Consider the following 19,026-nt stretch of genomic DNA (forward strand, 5'->3'; position numbering starts at 1 on the left):
GCATGGTTTGATTAACAGTGAAATAGTTAACATCGTTTGCATTGTATTATCATTGACATCTGGGTTAGAACTCATTGAGGAGTTGGGGCTACTCACACTTCAGAATGATTGTTTCAGGCTCTCTGCAAACTCAGGCAGACATTCATGTGTCAGTTGCACGTGACTCACATTTTCAAGGTTTACTTTTGCAGTCATAGGAGGTAGGGAGTTACATTTTTAAAAACCAAATGAGAGACTCTAGAAAACTACTGAGAGGTATGTGTGCTCCCACTTTCACCATCTCACCCCAGCTAGGATTTTCTATTTGTTTGTTTTGTGATGCTCCCCCTCAGGTAGACACACCCCTTGCTTCAGAAAACACTGCGCTCGTTTATTGCGATTGCTTATTACAATACCTGTTTTCCATTAAATAATGTGTACAGCATATTATATACAAAGGTGAGGGAATATACAATGCAAGATTTACAGTAGCAAATGATGGAACATCAGACTTTAAGCTTTGTCAAGGTGTATTAAAATTAAGTTGTATCTAGATCCAAATTCTTGCCTGATGTATGTCACTGGGAGAGGGGTGGGGGAAAAGGGAGAGGAAGAGCAGCTATCTGCATCAGTTTATTTTCTACAATTAATGGATCACTTTGTGTTTGCATGGAATGAAGTGAAACTCAGCTATTTCAGGCGATCGGTACTTTAAATTTGAATCTGAAATTTGCAGGTGAAACCAGGATTTCATCAAAATTCCCATTAACTTCAATGCGGGGGAGGAGGGATAGCTCAGTGGTTTGAGGATTGGCCTGCTAAGCCAAGGGTTGAGAGTTCAATCCTTAAGGGGGCCATTTAGGGATCTGGGGCAAAAATCTGTCTGGGGATTGGTCCTGCTTTGAGCAGGGGGTTGGACTAGATGACCTCCTGAGGTCCCTTCCAACCCTGATAGTCTATGATTCAAATGGGATCCTGATGAAGGACCTAAATAGGTTGGTGAGGGGGACTAGAATACTAATCACAAGACCCTGAAGTACCCTGTTGTTACCTGATAGGATGCATACTGCTGTCTAGTAACCATTTACTCAACTACTTATATGTTTGTTCTTGAATGGGAACTGAGACAGTTTTATTTTGAGAAAGGAAAAACTCTGCACTTTATAGCAGTGATTTTTAGGAAATAATAGTATTGCCAACCACAAGTGTTCAAAAATCATGAGATTAGTTTAATAACAATGAGGGTTTTACAAAATAATAATTTCTATATTCTTTTTATAGTAAAAGCTGTTTTATCTGGCATGTGGGGGGAATAGGGGGTGCCGGTAAGTGGAAAAATGCCAGTTAACTAAGAGGGAGGGGGTTGAGGTGTGGAGCACGGGTTCTGGGAGGGAGTTTGGGTGCGGGAAGAGGCTCGGGGCAGCGGGTTGGGGCGCGGGGGGGTGCCAGATCCACGGGCTGCTCACCTTGGGCTGCTCTCCACAAGCGGCCACCTGTCCCAGCTGCTCGTAGGCAGAGGTGTGGGAGGCGGCTCACATTTTCAAACTTTCTTTGCAGTCACGAAGTCTAGAAACTTTTGATTTTATTTTTAAATGAAAGCTGAGATTCTCATGATTCCCAATAAAATTGCAAGAGTTGGCAATACTGAAACAGCTCCCCACAAGAACATGGATGTATGCCGGCATTTTCTTTTGTCCTTCTGCCAATTATTGTACTGGGTAATGGGTTTTTTTTTCAAGTCATTACTAAACTAATGTCAATTGCCCACATTTATAAATGGTTCCTGAGCCGCCACTTTTTCATTCGAGTGTAAACATTCAGGAGGAAAAAGGAGTGCTGAGAGTCCTCAGCAGTGTAAACCCTGAAGCAATGTACGTACCCAGCAGGGCGCGCTCTCAAATTGGGTAGACACTGATTCCATTCCAGGCACAATTCACGAGCTTATTCCCAAACAAAGAGTTATTTTTTTTAAAAAGGGCGTGGGGGGGAATGTTGAAAGTTGTGTTTCAGGAGAGATCAGCCAGTGCCCTAAAACAAATATTATACTTGACAGAAATTCTGAAACCTCACAGAAACCCCAGAGTTAAAACTTTGGCAAGTAAAAGCTAACGAGGTATGCCAGATTTCAGATGTTATTCTCTGTCTGGTCTATTTAGCAGCAGGGCCAAGACTTTAAAGATTAAGGCCCAAATCCTGCAACTATCTGTGTGTGGATGGACCCTTCTGCCCATATGGAGTCCATTTGACTGTAATGGGGCTCTACGTGGCCTCATGGGCCCACCCACAAGGAGGATATTCTCCCTTATGTAGTTTGGGGAAAAGGTTCATTTAAAAAATATATAATAGTTAAGAACTCTGAAGCATGTGCCTTAGGCATCTGCTAGGAATTTTAGCAGAGACTAATGTGCTTCCTTTGTGGTATCCTAATGTACAGTCTATGTATCTTTCCCTTAAATTATGGCAAACACTATTCCATCAACTTTAATGCACATTTAAGGCTCAACAACAAATTAGGAAATACAGAAGTTAAACACCCACTTGAAATCTATATAATTTTAAAAAATAAGTTAAAAAAAAAAAATTTCAAGATCTACGCCTATGGTTTTTATTATCCTCTTTCAGCTCTTTTAGTCTTAGCTGTCGTCTGGAACAGTAGATAAACAAATTTCAGGTAGAAGTGTAATGTTAAACTAGACATCCCATTATTGTTTCAATGGCTATGTTAACTTGGCTGCATTGTGTATATGTAGCATTTCCTGTTGCTGTTTTTCTAGTTAAACATATTTATATTTTTAGTATGGCTAGTAGAAAAACCATAAATATGTTTCTCACAAATTTTGAAAAGTTTTCTCATCTGTCCATTTTTCATCAAAATCCTAAAGTTTTTTTCCCCTCTTCCTTCCCCCTTTTTTCCCCCTTTTCCCACTTTGCCACTGAAAAAGGGAGAGAGGATAGGAAAGAAAGGAGGGAAAACCGGGAGGAGGGGAGTGATTCTCTCCCCCCCCCCCAGTTTTGGGGGGGAAGGGGAATTGCGTTTTGGGGAAACGAAGAATTTTTATTAAAAGGCCATTTTTCACTTTAAAAAAAAAATCAAATGAAAATTTGTGACCAGATAAACCATAAAATACCCAGTGGACAAATTGTTATTGGTACTCTAGAGATATCATGAACTTAAAAATAGAACATTTGTCCTGATAATTTTTTTACCTACAATTTTAACAAGTAATACGCTAATTTTACTGTAACTGAAAGAAATTAAGTGTGTGTGTTTGGGGGGGGGGGAAATATCTCCATCTTATTTTCAGTTAATTTTATTTGTGTGTTTCACAGGACTTCTGTGCAGTCTGTTAGACCCTGATCCCAAGGGGGCCACCAACACAGATCAGGTTTCAGGAATAGATCCATACTCTGTTTTTCTCTTGTTGGTTTGTGTGGGTGTTTTATACAGCAACAGCGGGAGAGAAGAACATTTTCTTAGAAAGCGGGGGGAAAATGTGATTGTAAAGTCACAAAAACTAGTAAGGAGGATTTGGGGGCAAGTTTATTAACAAACTGCTTTTAACAATTTTTTATTTCAATGACTAGATTTCAAGTTGACAAATATCTTTAACTTTTGTGTTTCTTGCCTTTGTATGATCTTGTTTAAAATTACAGTCTCAGTATTCCTTTAACATAGCTTTTTGCCATTTAATATATTATACAAACCATGCTGGACTCTGAGAAGGAGAATAATAGATACTGGTTCAGTGTAAAATACTGTTTTCTTCAGATTATACAACAGTCCACAATTGAAAGCTAAACTTGTTTTTTAAATGTCAGTGTTAATTATATAGATAAAGAATATAATGAATATTACACATTGGAAATGCGTATTTTCAAGCTTACTGTCAAGTATACAGTACCAATATAAAGCATTCTACCAGACTGAATCAATTTGTTCTTATTGGGCCATTAGTATTTTCCTATACTTTAGTATTCTCCTGTAGTTTTCCTTTGAGACCTGCTTTACTTCATGATGGTCAGTAAATCAACATTGCTTTATTTCTTATTGTTAAATAGAAAATGGATCAGAGTCAGTTTAATAACTGTGTGACCTAAATTTCTTGGTTTTATTCTTAATCATCATGCTATTCATTACACTGTTGTTCTTTGCTTCAAGTAATAAATTATTAAAGCATAGTGCAGATTCTCAATTTCCAATAGACATAATTACATTTTCATAAATATTAATAGAAACTGTTTTAAATGTGAACTGTCCAAAAATATGGAAGCTTTGTCGTGTATGTTACACACTAAGATATGAAAGACATTGCAATGATATAACAAAGACATTGGAGAGAGTTGAATTGTGCAGTCTTTAGAGAATTTTGTGCTAAAGATGGAGAAGATTGAACTAAAAATCAGATTATTTTTAATGAAATGACAAATATTTAAACGATTGATGAAATTGGGTGGGTCGGGGGAGTGTAGGTGCATATCTGAGGAATGATTCTGGCCCTGTATGTATATTAGCAATAATTCAATTTAAAGCAGTCAGATTCCTTTGGGAAATCGGTAGAGGTATGGTAGTGGTTTTTTTCCCCCTGAACTAGTTCTCAGATGGCACAGAAGCCAAGTAAAGTTAGGCAACATTTCATTGTTAGTAGTGCCAAGATGCTCCAACTGAGATCAGAATATCATTGTGCTAGGCACTATACTGATACACTGTAAAAGATGTACACCTGGAATACTCCCTGCCCCAAAGAGTTTACAATCCCAATACACAACACAGATAAAGGATGGGAGAAAGGAAGGATTATCATCTCCGTTTTACAGTGGATGTCTGTGGCACAGATAGAGTAGATGACTTGCTGAAGGTCACATGGGAAGAATATGGTAGAGCTGGGAATTAAATCCTATCTTGGGAGTCCCAGTTCAGTGTCTTAACTACAACACCATCCTTTCTGTCTCCTTTCAGTCCCACAGAGTACAAGGCAGGTGAAGCAATTCATCAAAGAAAGCTGATATGTAATCTAATAATATCTTGGTGATATAAATGTTTATTACGAAGTAGTGCAGACCCTTTGGCCTTTCCAAATTGTTGTTTCTAATCCAGTTAAACTAACATGCTTTGGTGGGTAACAGAGAAACTTGTATTCTAAGGGAATAGAGTCAATGACAAGACCTTGATTTTCCTGGAAATTTTTACATCCTGTGTCATGCGCACAAAGCATGCTCTTGTATGTCAGAGTCATCTGTAAGCAGCTTTGGAAATTTCTGATTGAAGATGAGTAAAACAGTAAACCTGGTCACTTTTTCCACTCACTGCTGAATCAAGCAAGACCAGATCAGAAAAACAGAGCACCTGTCCGGTGGAAGAAGGCTGGCAGGAAATGGACAATGGGTTTTGGTAGTCTGTTGAGAGGATGGGACCTGCACCCCTTCCAGCCATCTTTCCTATTGCCCTTTCCTTGACACCTGACATCCACTTGCCACCCACCTAAACCTCCGCTGACTAGTTTTTACCTGACCACAATATTCCTTAACCATCCTCACTTCCGACACCCACCACAGCCATAGTCTTGTTCCCCAGCCAGCCCCCTTCCATCCACCATGCTCTAAACCGGGGTTCTCAAACTTCATTGCACAGCGACCCTCCCCCCCCCCCCCCCCCCAGACGACAAAAATTACTACACGACCCCACAAGAGGGGACCAAAGCCAATGCTAAAGCCCGAGCCCTGCCTGAGCCCCACCATCCCGGACAGGGGAGCCAAAGCCCCAGGGCTTCAGTCCCAGGTGGGGGGGCTCGTAACGTGAGCCCTGCCACTCAGGGCTTTGGCCCCAGGCAGTGGGGCTCTGGCTTCGGCCCCGTGCCGCAGCAAGTTTAATGCCAGCCCTGGCGACCCCATTAAAACGGGGTCGCGACCCACAGTTTGAGAACCGCTGCTTTAGACCTCTAAGCTGTCTCCTTGTATCTCTGACTGTTCAGTTTATAACTCTCTCAGGGCTGGTCCACAGTAACCCCCCAGTTCGAACTAAGATACGCAACTTCAGCTACGTGAATAACGTAGCTGAAGTCGAAGTATCTTAGTTCGAACTACAAGGTACTTACCGCGGGTCCACACGCGGCAGGCAGGCTCCCCCGTCTACTCCACGTACTCCTCTCGCGGAGCAGGAGTACCAGTGTCGACGGCGAGCACTTCCGGGATCGATTTATCGTGTCTAGACAAGACGCGATAAATCGATCCCAGAAGATCGATTGCTTACCGCCGAACCCGGAGGTAAGTATAGATGTACCCTCACAGAGGGCAAAACTTATCCAGATGAGCAGCATCTATTTAGTGTGTCAGTTTATAGACCAAAATTCCCCACAGGGGATTGTAAAACCACACAATGTCCTAATTTTATGTTTTGGGTTTTTTTCCCCATCCTACTTGGGTCGAAAGTGAGCTAAAGATTCCAGTAATTGTCAATGTGCTTCTGTATAAAAACTTGTAATCATGTAACTGAAAGATTTACTAAATTGTTGTGGGATTACAAAAAACCTTGTTGTCTGAACCAAGTTTATCCAGAATTTGTGTGTACCCCACCTTGTATACAAACAAAATTTGTTTCTACTAAGCATTTTAAATATCGCCTGAAAAATTCTGATAATCAGGTTTACATGCATTGTAGAAAAGGGACATGTGAAGGAGTTTTTGAGGATAACCATCTGGTGACTTTTGGTTTGGACAAAAAGGTCTTATTGTGGAACTTTCTGATGAAATTTTTGCCTCAAGGAAAAACAAGGCAAGCACACTTACCTGCAGTGCTGAAATCAAAGTTTTAGATGGCTTGTATTTCCAGGTGTTTACCCTGATGTGGTGTATCTGTTGGGTATGCAGTAGCTTAGTTTTAGCCATGGCATGTATCTTTACACATTTGGGAGAATTATGTCATTATGCATGAATAGTCTGTTGGGCAGTGTTGAAACAAGACATCCATTATCTAATGCTAAGCAATTAGATGTACTGTTTCAACAGGAGCAGTTTTACAAATGAGGAAAAGTTGTCAATCAAAATGCTAATGACCTAGAAAGGGATAAATATACTAGAAGATGCATTACAGTTTTTTAAATTATTTTCTCACAAGTGCTAGCTTTTCCAGAAAAAAGAGAAAAGGGGGACATTTTATGTAGCGTTCTTGGGAAAATTCTGAGTCAAATAGCCTCAACCCCCAATTTGCTGAGTAAGAGAGATGATGTGACTACAAGTGAGGGAGCTAAAAATTTCTGAGTTCTAAAGACTGCTCTTACTCTTATATTATGGCAAGTTATTTAACCTTTCTGCCTCAGTTTTCCCAATTTAAAATTAGGATAATACTTAGATGCCTCACAGGAGTGTTATGAGGATTGAGTTACTGGTTTTAAAGTATCCTGAAGAAGGAAAATCAATATTTCAATGCTAAATAGAGCTGGACAGAAAATAGTGGGAGGGAGTGGGAAATTTGTGTCATTTTCCTGTTTTTCTAGTTGGAAATTCATCTTGATATATGCTATCTGACCAGCCTAAGTGTCTGTCTGCTATTTTTAATTGGAATGCAAACAAAATTAGAGCCAAATTTAGATTTTGAGTAACTAGGTATCTGTGCTGTCCAACTCAATGGAAGTTGGGCCCACGTATTCCAAGGCTAAATTTGTCCCAAAGAATTTTTAACATATAATTGACTTCATTTTTCTTCCTTTTCTGAATACACTTGCAACATTTAGTATAAAGAAATCATTCGGTCTCTGGAGCCAGTGAATCAGGAAGACAAAACAAAGAAGAGACAAGTTTGTTTGTTAGGAAACATTCTCTATACTTACAAAATTATATATAAATAAAGTGCAGTCTTTAAACACTTCAAACAGTTGTGTAGTCTCTGTTCATAAATTTCATAATTCATAGTATTAGAGTAGTTAACTCACTGATACTAGAAATTCAAAATAGCTATTACAGAAGCAACAATAGTTAATCTAGTTGTGATCATGAATTTTCAAGAACAGGGCAGATATTTCATACTGTTTTTTTTTTACCAGTAAGAGTTGTATTGCTTGTCACAGTCTGTATTTTTCTTTTATTGCATTAGCAAAGAACATTGTGAACTTGACTGAGGAAATTAAATTTTAAAAGAGCTACGTTAATGGCCTGACTTAAACCTACTAAATTAAGGAAATTCAGAGTTAAGGACAAAAAGCTCCTTTCTCAGAAGAACTTCAGATCTAGGCATTATTTTCTTCCAGCCTTAATTCAATCTGTTGTGCCCAAATGCTACAGCTCATACGGCATCTGAGTACCCATTGCGGTCTTATGGAGTACCAGGGATAGATGTCTGTATGGCCAAATTTTGCTTTATTTTGTGGGCTTATGTAAAGCCCATAGTTTTTTGTATCTCATTCTTCTTTGCCTAACATGTATTGTAGCACATGTGGGATGTTTCCATGGCAGTCAGCTATTGTTTGTGGGCCAGATTCTGATTTCATTCACATCAGCTGAAATCCAAAATAACCCTCCATTTCGCCTAGTGTAATGTATTCAGAGATGATAAATCTGGTCAAGTATTTTTTTTTATCAGTAGTATTAGCAATTATATTACTGTCACTATCCAAAGTCTATTGAAATCAGCGTTCAAGTCTCTAGATGTACATTTTTGGATTTCAGATGGTCTTTAGTGGTATTGCTAAATTCAGGGTCAAGAAAATACATCTAGAAAAGATCTATTAGCAAAATCTGAAAAGGCTGATTGTGTATTCCATGTGCTCATGGTATTAGTTCTTGTGAACAACTTGTTTAGCAGCTCTATTAGGAGTATGTCTTACTACACTGTAATCGTTTTGTATGTGCTGTGATAGCCCGTGACCACATATTATACTTGCAGACCCATCATTAGTCTCTGTACAGCACATGCTGCATCAGGAACACAATGATGTTCAGAGGCAGAGCTAGCTGGTTTATCATGGGCTTAGTGCAACGGTGGTAGCTTAAGTGGTTGGCTCTCGCTAGGGTTATTCCCAGGGCCCCTGACTAACTCAAAGACTCAGCAGAGGGAGAACCTAATCGTTCAAATGGCAATGTGTGTGGGAGGGGGGAGAAGAATTTTTCATAATTTCCTTATGGCATACTCTTTTTGACAGTGTATTGCCTCTTAGCACATAATAAATTCAGCTTGGACGCTATTTTTGACAGTCCTGTTAAATCTTTGTACAGTACAAGTTAAGAATAGAAGGGGCAATTGGGGCCCATGACCTAGAAGTTCTCACAACATCTCTAGCCAGACCCATAACCATTAGCATCATTACCAGATGATACTATTATGATGGAAGCCAGCCCTTTATGTATTAACCCCAGCGGGGGAAGTTTATGTGACAGAGGCCTGTGCACCCTATGTCCACACCCTACGCACTATTGTAATCATCTTTGTACAAAATATGCCTTGTGAGGTATTATGGCAAAATGCACGTAGCAGTGTTCTATGTGAAGTTATAAACACACGCTGAACTCATGACTAAAAGCATGCCAAACCAGTTCTTCAGAGACAAGGGCAAGCTGACGCCTCAGCCAGGTGTAAAGGAGGCTGATGGGCCATTATCTTCTCAATGGCCATTTTTGACGGGAAAAGGGACAGGGCAAAAATATCTGCATCTTGGCAAAGAAATAGCATGGAGTTCCCTTCCATACAGACTGCCTGTTGCCTTGCTCCCAGCTAGAAATGCTCCCCAAAGGAGGGACAGGGCTATAAAAAGTATCAGACACCCTCCCTCTCTCCATCAATTTACTGCACCAGAAGGAACAAAGGAAGCAGCCATTGAATTGGGGTAGAAGTCCTGGCCTACGAAGTTTGGTCAGTAAGACTGCTGAGAGCATGTGGTGAGAAAAACTTTGCTTGGATCTGATATAGTTTGTTAGGCACCTGTAGTGTATTAACTTTTTTTGTACCTGTTTCTGACTTTTATGCCTCATTATTTGTACTCACTTCAAATCTATCTCTATATAGTAAATAAACTTGTTTTATTGTCTTATCTGATCCAATGTGTTTAAATCATAATGTCTGGGAAACACCATTTGGGGTAACAAGATGTGTGGATGTCATTTTTATTAATGAAATGACAGACTTTTTATATAGGCTTGTAATTGTCCAGGAGAGGGCTGAGCAATACAGGACATGCATTTCTGAGGGAAATCTAGGACTGGGGATGTGTTGGGGACACCTGCAATATAACCAAGGTTGGTAAGGGCCCAGGTGTGGCTGGCTGCAACACACGCACACACATGCACGCACGCATGTTGGAGGCTGTTTGCGAGCACTCCAGACTGGAGGCTACAGCAGCAAAGCCTTGTAAAGGGCATCCCAGGTTAGAGGGAAGGGGATGACATACCTACTCATTAGTTGGGATTGTGCCCTGAGAATGTCACAGTTTACTAATGAGCAGACTAGATGAATGTTGTAATTTCTGTTCACTGAAACTCGTACTAATTTGCTACAATATAATATAGCACTTCGGCAAATCTTGTTTGTCTAAATGTCAGTAAATCCAGAAGTTCTTGCAAAATGCAAGCTTTGTTATGTTGGTGCTATACATTTGAGCCCTTAAATCCAGAAAGACTGAAACTGAAAATGACAGAATTTCTCTCTCCATTTATAACCCTAGAGGGAACGTGCTCTTAGGGAAGTGGGGACATCATTTGCATCTCTAGATCCCTCGTGACCAAGCATGAGGCTTTTGTCAATGCTTTACTGTTTTTGTAGAGGTAGTATCATGATCTCTGCTTTGAGAGGTTTCTCTCTCCTTACATTAGGACCTCATTCAACATGAGTAAAGGTTGTAGAAGTGGGCCCTTTGTCACTTCTTGGGATATTAGAGGTATAAAAATACCAGGATTTACTGGATCATGTAAGTTTTATGAGTGTAACCAAAGTTATTAATTTGCATTAACATTAATGCATGAAAAATGTTTTCTAAATGAAGCAGAGTTTAGTTTATTGGTTTTTTTCCCCTCCCCTTCAAGTCTTAACAGTGCGCCAAATCTAGGAGTCCTTACTCAATTCATATTCAGGCAAAAATCACAGTGAGGTTAATGGGAGTTCTGCTTGAGGTAAGGACTGCAGGATTTGGTGACAATGACTTATTGGCCCTGAAGTTTTTAATTTCCTGCCCATTCTGGTTAGTTTAATGGTCTTTTCATATTAACATTTTTCTTTCGACAAGGAAATGGAACCATGGTTAAGATCAGTTTGCATCAGGGCTTAGCTACCTGCTTTGATTAGCAAATATATAGGTACAGAGGTCATCAGAATGTACACGTTTCATATACCAACAGGCATACAGATATGTTGGAGCCTAGATAATTTATATGGCAGTCTCTATTTTAATGTACCGTGAAAATATTTGAGTATTATTTCTGTTTATTCAGGATCTGTTCAGCTGGTTTATGCAGTTAAATGTCCAGAGAGCAAGAATAGGATTCAAACGGCTACAGTAGGGTTCACATAGGTTGCTGCATGTAAAAATGAAATATGTGCTGAGGGTCTGCCTAGGAAAAAATGTCACTTTGCTCACTTCAGTTTCCAAGAGATTTAGAGCAGCTAAGAAGTAGTACATGGTTAGTTTTAGTGATCCAGGAACAAAAACGCAGACAGCAATGAAACCTTGGTCAATGCTTAGCACAAGGAGCAGGGGCAAAAGGAGATGGGGGTTGATCACTTCAGTCAGAGTTAGAAAAGTTCTTCTTTATTGAACAATATATCCCTCTGCACTGGCAAGCTGGATATACACCATAGTCTTTCAAGAGACTGTATCAGATATTAACTTGACGTTACCCTTGATTTTAATTCAGCGGAACCATGAAGTATCTAATCCCAAGGGGTTAGAGAATGGGGCAAGAACAGATTTCAGTAAAGCAAAGAATGTGAGCTGATTTTTTTTTTTTTAAGTGAAGTGCACAAGTGAAAATGGCACCATCTTTCCAAGCATATTTAGCTGATGAAATCAGGATTTACATAGACACTCATACTGGCTGTAATACCAGAGTAGTATTTTCAGAAGGGCAAATGTTAATTTACCTTTTATTTTTTATTTTGCTGCAATATGCTAGGCATCAGCTTTCTCTCCATTTTAAGTGGAACACATACAGGTTGTCTTGTACCATCTATTTTTATAAAAATAGGCAACCTATGAAAATAAATCTTCAATAAATGTTTTTAAAATAAACTTTTTTACTATGGCAGGGGCAAAGAAAACTGTACTTGTGTGAGTTCCTCTGACTCTAGTATTCTAATGTATTCATATAATACAGGATCTTGTATTCCTTAACTATGCTGTTTTTGCAGTTCAAGATTCCCAATGCCATAAAACAGGAAGTGTTTAGTGACCCATCAGTCCCACATTCTGTTGTAATGAAATATTTTCCAGATCTTGTCATGTGATATTCTAGATTCTTTTATTTTATTGCTGCCCAAAAGCCTATATTGGCAGGATCAGAGGATGTGCTGGGGTGCTGATAGCTTCATCTCGTGCATTTGAGTGTGTGGAGGCACTTTTCTTCCACTTTGTTTGAAGCCAACCTGTTCCTCTTTTTTATAGAAGAATTCTGCAAGATGTGTGTGTTCGACTTTGCTCAGTTACTTTTTATATTCACACCACTTGCTCAGTCATTTTACATGAGTTACCCCAGCGATCAGAGTGAGACCTGACCTTTCTGAAGTTAGGGTACAATGTAAGACTTTTTGTGCAAGCCTTCCCACATTAACAATAGTGGTAGAAGGAGACCTTGATGTTTCTCATGGAAGACCGCCACAAAGTGATTTAATTCAATAAAGTAACATGAGATGCAAGAGAGTTGCAAAATGGGGATAGAACGGATGCTAATATCAAGTGTGTGTGTGTGTATATATCTGCCTTCTAGTTATTACAGTGTTGAGTGCTTTTTGCATGAAATGTGCATATTGAATAAAACAGCCTCCCCACATCCATGTCTACAGTCAATGGTTGGTAAGATAAAATGTATTCATAGGCGGTGGATCTCCCCTTCCCTGTTACATAACTCCCAGCTATGTTGAAATCTTTTCAGATCTCATTTTAAAAATGCAAATATTTGCACTGGGTTTCAGTGTTTTGTGTAAGTCAGTGTTTTGTGTAAAACACCAATTCAGTCAGGCTCTGATAAGCCTGACTGAATTGGCACACCTGGAGTTACTGTGCTTCATTTGTTGTCTCTGTAAAATCAAATTGTTCTTGTTCCTGGTAAAATGACATAAAATTTTGCAGTTCAGTGCCAAAAATTACAACATTAACAGTAAGGCATCTTGTATTAAAATCTGTGTTAAATCATTCTTGAGCTGCATGAAGAAAAGGACACATGTTGCTCCATATTTCTCTTTGAGATTACAGGAAGTTAAATAGGTTGCTATCCCTGTGCCAAACAGGGCTTTCATACCGGTCTACTGGTGATTCTGATATAGTATTAAAATGCAAAAAGGGGGACTGAAGGCGATCCTATGCACAGTTAATTGACTCAGAGAGAGGTTTTTCCTTTTAATGGAGTTCCTCTGGATTCATACTGGTGCAACTGAGATTAGAATCTTATACGTACTTGCAAGAATGGGGAAGTGGAACCTGTCAAAGTGATTGGTAGGACCAGGGGAGGAGACTGGTTAAAAATCAAGTCATAGTTCAAGTATAAAGTTTATATTGGCCAGGTTTGGCCTGTTACGGAGAGATTGTCAAAGGCACAAATGGGAGTTAGGTGCCAAATCCGATTGACTTTTCATGGTAGTGGGGCAACTTGACTGCCCCTTTTCCTTTTTGAAAGTCTGCCCTTCAAGGATTTTTTTCAACATTGGGTTTGTATATGTATAGCAGATTATCCATAAGTACATCACATAGGATAAAAATAATGTATATAGTGCTTCAGAGTAGAAGACAACTAATTAACTGCTTTCTCACTATAAATGAAATGGAGTTGCTGGTGAGCCAAACTCTCCAACTGAAAATGGTCTTACATTAGGCCTTACATTTCTATGTACTTTAGGTTTCCCACTTTTAATGAGGGTGCTGTGATGGTTAGCTTATTAACATTTATTTGTAAGTTGATTTGGGAATCTCAGACAGAAGGTGGGAGGCTAGTACAAAAATATTACTTTTGTTAAACTTTTTGCAAACTGTCCTAGTCAAACCCATTATATTGACATACCTGTATGGGTTTTTTCCTTTTATTTGGATTTTCTCAAGTGGTTGAATTACACAGCAGAAATTAAATTGTGTAGTCATTTGTGTGTGTTACAGTACATGCAGTCCTCCTTCATTCATAGGTGCTGGAAAGCTTTAAAATCATGGATTATAGTCTGCTGCTGGGGATCCATGTATTGGACAGTATCACAAAAGAGAAGGATGGGGAGAGTTCCCAGAATGCATCTGATGCCAAACGTCATGGGGGACAGAAAGTTCTCTATTCTACAGCTATGGAATCCATACAGGGTCCTGGAAAGTCTGGGGAATCTGTCATCACAGAAGCTACAAATACGTAAGTCCCCAAAATCTGTTGTTAAAAATTGACTGGGAATTTCTAAAATTTTATTTCTGCAAACTGTTCTACATTGTATTAAATCTAACTCTGGCTAGCTTCCCATCCTGGAAGGCACTACATAGGAGTGATTGAAGGATTAAGCTAAATACTTTCTAAAAAGCGTTCAAAACTTACATACCAAGGTTCACTGGAGACCAGAAAATTAAAACTTTGATTAGTTTATTCGTCATCTCTAAATACATGATGGCAATTGCAGTTATAATTCAGAACAATTTATCGGCACGTAGTAACTCACTTATATATAATGAAAGTCATTATAAGATCTCCACACATAATCTCTGTTTAACTGTAAACAGTGTCATGCGCTGTGAGCAAAAGCTATTATTGATATTGATTATATTGATATTTCTGTAGTGCCTGTCATCCCAAAGAAATGCACTCACTACATACACAGGAATTGCTTCACCAACTGTTGAAATGCAGCCACCGCTGAGGTGGAACAAGACGGATATTTTAACAGCTTACAGAAACACTACACTACAGTTTAGAACATACTACTCTCCTCTTCCTATCTAACTGAAATTGCAGAGGAATTTTAGATAGGCAGATTGTAATTATCCAGGCTGGAATTCAGCCAGGACACTGATGTTAAGACTCCTACACTTACAAATAGTGCCATGGAATTTTTAATAAAGCAGAGGTGCTGATCACCATGGTTATATCACATCCAAAAGACAATACTTCTATCCCTTTAATGTCTGACAACAGGCTGTGACATACAGAGAATTTTAAGGTTGTGACAGATACATTTACAGAAAGGGATGAAACATTTCAACTATTGTTATTCCAAGAATCAAGGGCTCCTCAAATTATTCTATCCTTGATGCATGTTGAGTGCTAATAAGAGAGTTAGTCAGCATTCTTATTCTGTGTAATCAATCCTTGATATTAATAGAGACTTAATTTCACATTGAAAAGGGTTTACTGTCGGTTAACCAGGGAGTTATGCAGGTAAATACCATTAAAGCTAATGAAGTCTGGGTTTAAACTTACAACGAATTAATGGGAGGATAATGCTGTTCTGTTCCCAGCTTTGCCACTGGGCTGCTGGGTGACCTTGGAGAAGTCACTTTACCTTCCAGTGCCTCAATTTCCCCATATGAAAGTGGGGATAATAATACTGACCTCCTTTGTAAAGCACATTGAGATCTGCTGACAAAAAGTGCTATATAAGAGCTGGGCATTATTATTATTTATATACAGCTTTAAATGTTTGAAGTACTAGAATATAAGTTGAGACAGAGCTGAATTGTGCCCAGTGTGTACAATATTACACTCATTTGCATACAAGATGTCCTGAGTTATACTGAACCAATGCTCCAGCATGGTGGTGGGGACTTTGTTATTGGAAGTGTTCTGCTTTCAATGAGTCTTAAAGCTAAGGTTCTGACCACTTTTGATCATCAAAAATCCTGTGGCATTATTTACACGAGTAGGGATGTTGGGTAAAATGTTAAGAAGTGCCCAGGAGACTTAGAAACCTAAGCCCCATTGAAAGTCAATAGAATGTAGGCTTCTAAGGCCTTGTCTACTCTACACAGTTTTGTCCACAAAACAGTGGTGTACACACTGAAATGCTCAATCCATTCATGTAACTTGTCTGCTATGCTGATATAATAAAATCACCTCAATGAGAGGCGTAGGGCTTATGTCTGTGTAGTTAGGGCTATAGGCGCTGGCTTCTTCCTTTCCATGGGGGTGCTCAACCCCTGCTCAGTCCCAGGCCAGCCCCCACTCCTCCTCTTCCCCCAAATCTCCACTCCACCCCGCCCCGCCTCTTCTCACCCCCACTCTGCCCCAGACCCCACTCTGCCTCTTCCTGCCCAGTTCCTCCCACTCCCCCGAGCGCGCCCCATTCTTGCTCCTCCACCCCCACCCCCAGCGCCTCCTGCATGCCGCAGAACACCTGATCGCAGCGGGTGGGAGGGAGTGGGAGGAGTTGATCAGCAGAGCTGTTGGCAGTTGGGAGGCAGGCACTGCAGGTGTGAGCTGGCTGCTGGTGGGTGCTAAGCACACTAATTTTTTTCCGTGGGTGCTCCAGCCCTGGAGCACCCAGGGAGTTGGCACCCATGGTTAGGACAATGCAGTGTTTGTGTAGACACTGAATTCCTTACACTGGCTGTTGGCTGTTGTCCACCATAAAATTGACAAGAAAGCCAGGCACCTAGAGCCCAGTTGCCCCCAGAGCTGGGGCAGCTGTACCCCACTCCCGGTTGGGAATGTTGGCTGTCTTGTGATTTTCATAGCTCGGGAGCGGAGGTGAGACGCAAGGGCACCTGGACCCCGCTCCCCGGGGCAAGAGGCCCCCGGTGGCTTCCCCCCTCCGCTTCACCCCGCCCCCCGGCTCCCGGTGAGGAGGCAAGAAGCCCTGGGCAGCTTGCATTTGACAACTAGCCTTAATGTTGCTGGGTTTTTGTTGTTTTTTGTTTTTAGTAAATGCAGTTCACCTTCTAAATAGTGATATTAAAAAGTCTGTAAAATACAATATCTAATAAAATTATTTTGTTGCCATTAGAATGGGAGGCATTCCAGCTAAAAGCCATAAAGGAGAGAAGCTGCTTCTATTTATGGGTATTATTGATATCCTACAGTCTTACAGGTAAGTGGCAGTTTAGAATGAAAACATTTTGCTATATTTAAAGCCATTATCTTAATAAAGTATTCTGAGATTGCAAGATGAGGGAATTCCACAAAGTTTTTTTGATTTAATTGCTTAGGTTAATGAAGAAGCTAGAACATTCCTGGAAAGCACTTGTTTATGATGGGGTAAGTTGCTTTTTAAATGATCAGCATTTTTCATAAGAGTTCTGATTCTTGTTTAAGACAGTGAGATACTACGTTTATAATCCACCCATCACTGTGGTATCTAGGCAATTAGATGTGATTTTTTTTTTCTGTACGTTTTCCTTAGTGATTTTAGTTATGTGATTTCTGACCTATATGTCCATCTTATTTTGCTGATTGTTTAACTTTTTAAAATAAAAGATAAAAAGAAAAACAGACACACGTGCAAAGGTGACCAGATCATCCTTATAACTACACTGTACCAGGTTACACAAAACTATCCTCACAATACAACTAAAACGGGGATGGAGTAATCCATTCGAAACGCTAATTCAAAGTTAATTAACTATTCAAATTGTGCCCTGAATCAACATCAGTCCAGTTGCAAAGGATGTAATGCAGGGCAGAATTTGACCCCACGGTATTTAGTGCTTAAATGGGCGCTTAGACATATTGCCATTTTAAGTGCCCATCAGTGCTTGATTAAAGCATTCAGATAAGGAATTTGGTCATTTTAGGGCACCCATGTTTGAATATTGAGCCTTCAGTTGTTGAGATTTTTACCCAAAAAGGGAAATGACACATTTTTAAATATGAGCAAGACTTTGTAAAATATGAATAGAATAAATTATAAAGGGGTATTTCTAAATTATCTTGAATGCTTAAAATAATTAGACCGGTGTTTTATCAATATTACAGTGAAATAAAATGGGTGGCAGAGGAGAGTAGTAATTATACAGTAACCTCTGAGAAGGCAAAATCCTAGAACTCCTTGCATGAATTCCCAAACAGGGCATGATATAACTTACCCAAAATATGTCAGGTTTTTCTCTTGCGCATTTCATTTTAAATTGTATATGAAGAGTGTAACTTTAAGGCCTTTTCTGTCTTTTTAGGACACTGTTTCAGTCCACAGACCAAGTTTTTATGCAGACAGGTTTTTAAAGTTCATGAGTTCGAGGGTTTTCAAAAAAGTTCAAGGTAAGGGTTTGTCATTGTAAGCCCTCTGGATAACTTCATACTCTGTTTTTTTATAGTGTTTTACACTCCTGTAGAATAGCATATTTTATTTAGGGATCTCACAGCACTTTACAAACACTAAGAGCCCAAATCTTCCGATCACTGAAGCCAATAGGAGCTTTCCCCATATCTTTGGGGAAATGTGATTTATTTTTAAATGATGTCAAGGGTATTTAGATCTAATAGGTAACACCCTATCCTGCAACCCTTGTTCACATGAGTAGTCCCATTGACTTGAATGTGTCTAGGTCACATAAATGAAGATTGAAAGATTGGGCCCTAAATCTGACAAGTTTGGTAAGGATGGACCTTCTCCAATTCCTTTTCTGTTGTGCTTTAGCAGAACAAAAATGGGTTTTGAGAACCTGGAAAGATGGAGGTGTCTAAATTATTAAATTCTCTCCTCTTTGTGATTAAAATCCCATTTCAACTTTTTTTTCTTCATTTTGCCTTTCTTTAATCATCTAACTCATTTCAAGATTAATGGGCATGTCACTAGAAGTTAGTTGGGCAGAAATGAGAAAGCAGCACCAAAAAGATTACAAAAATACTTCACTAAGGATACAAAGATGTGTGTAACCAGAGAGCGCCACCAGTACTGCAGGCAGCAATGAAACTCTGCTGAATTAAATTTAAAATGTTGCTGGAAGGTTTATTAACCAC

The 19,026-nt window shown here is 39.5% G+C and overlaps 1 protein-coding gene across 1 annotated transcript in view; it reads left to right on the forward strand.

Moving 5' to 3' along the window:
• The window catches only part of PIP5K1B (phosphatidylinositol-4-phosphate 5-kinase type 1 beta), a 133,119-nt gene that overhangs the window by 53,311 nt on the left and 60,782 nt on the right, over window positions 1–19,026 (forward strand). The window contains exons 6-9 of the mRNA XM_065405907.1: window positions 14,285–14,496; window positions 17,075–17,158; window positions 17,277–17,325; window positions 18,240–18,324. Of these exons, the coding sequence (XP_065261979.1) occupies window positions 14,285–14,496; window positions 17,075–17,158; window positions 17,277–17,325; window positions 18,240–18,324 (430 nt within the window). The remainder of the gene's footprint in view (window positions 1–14,284; window positions 14,497–17,074; window positions 17,159–17,276; window positions 17,326–18,239; window positions 18,325–19,026) is intronic.

Source organism: Emys orbicularis, chromosome 6 (assembly GCF_028017835.1).
Source record: "Emys orbicularis isolate rEmyOrb1 chromosome 6, rEmyOrb1.hap1, whole genome shotgun sequence".
NCBI lineage: Eukaryota > Metazoa > Chordata > Testudines > Emydidae > Emys > Emys orbicularis.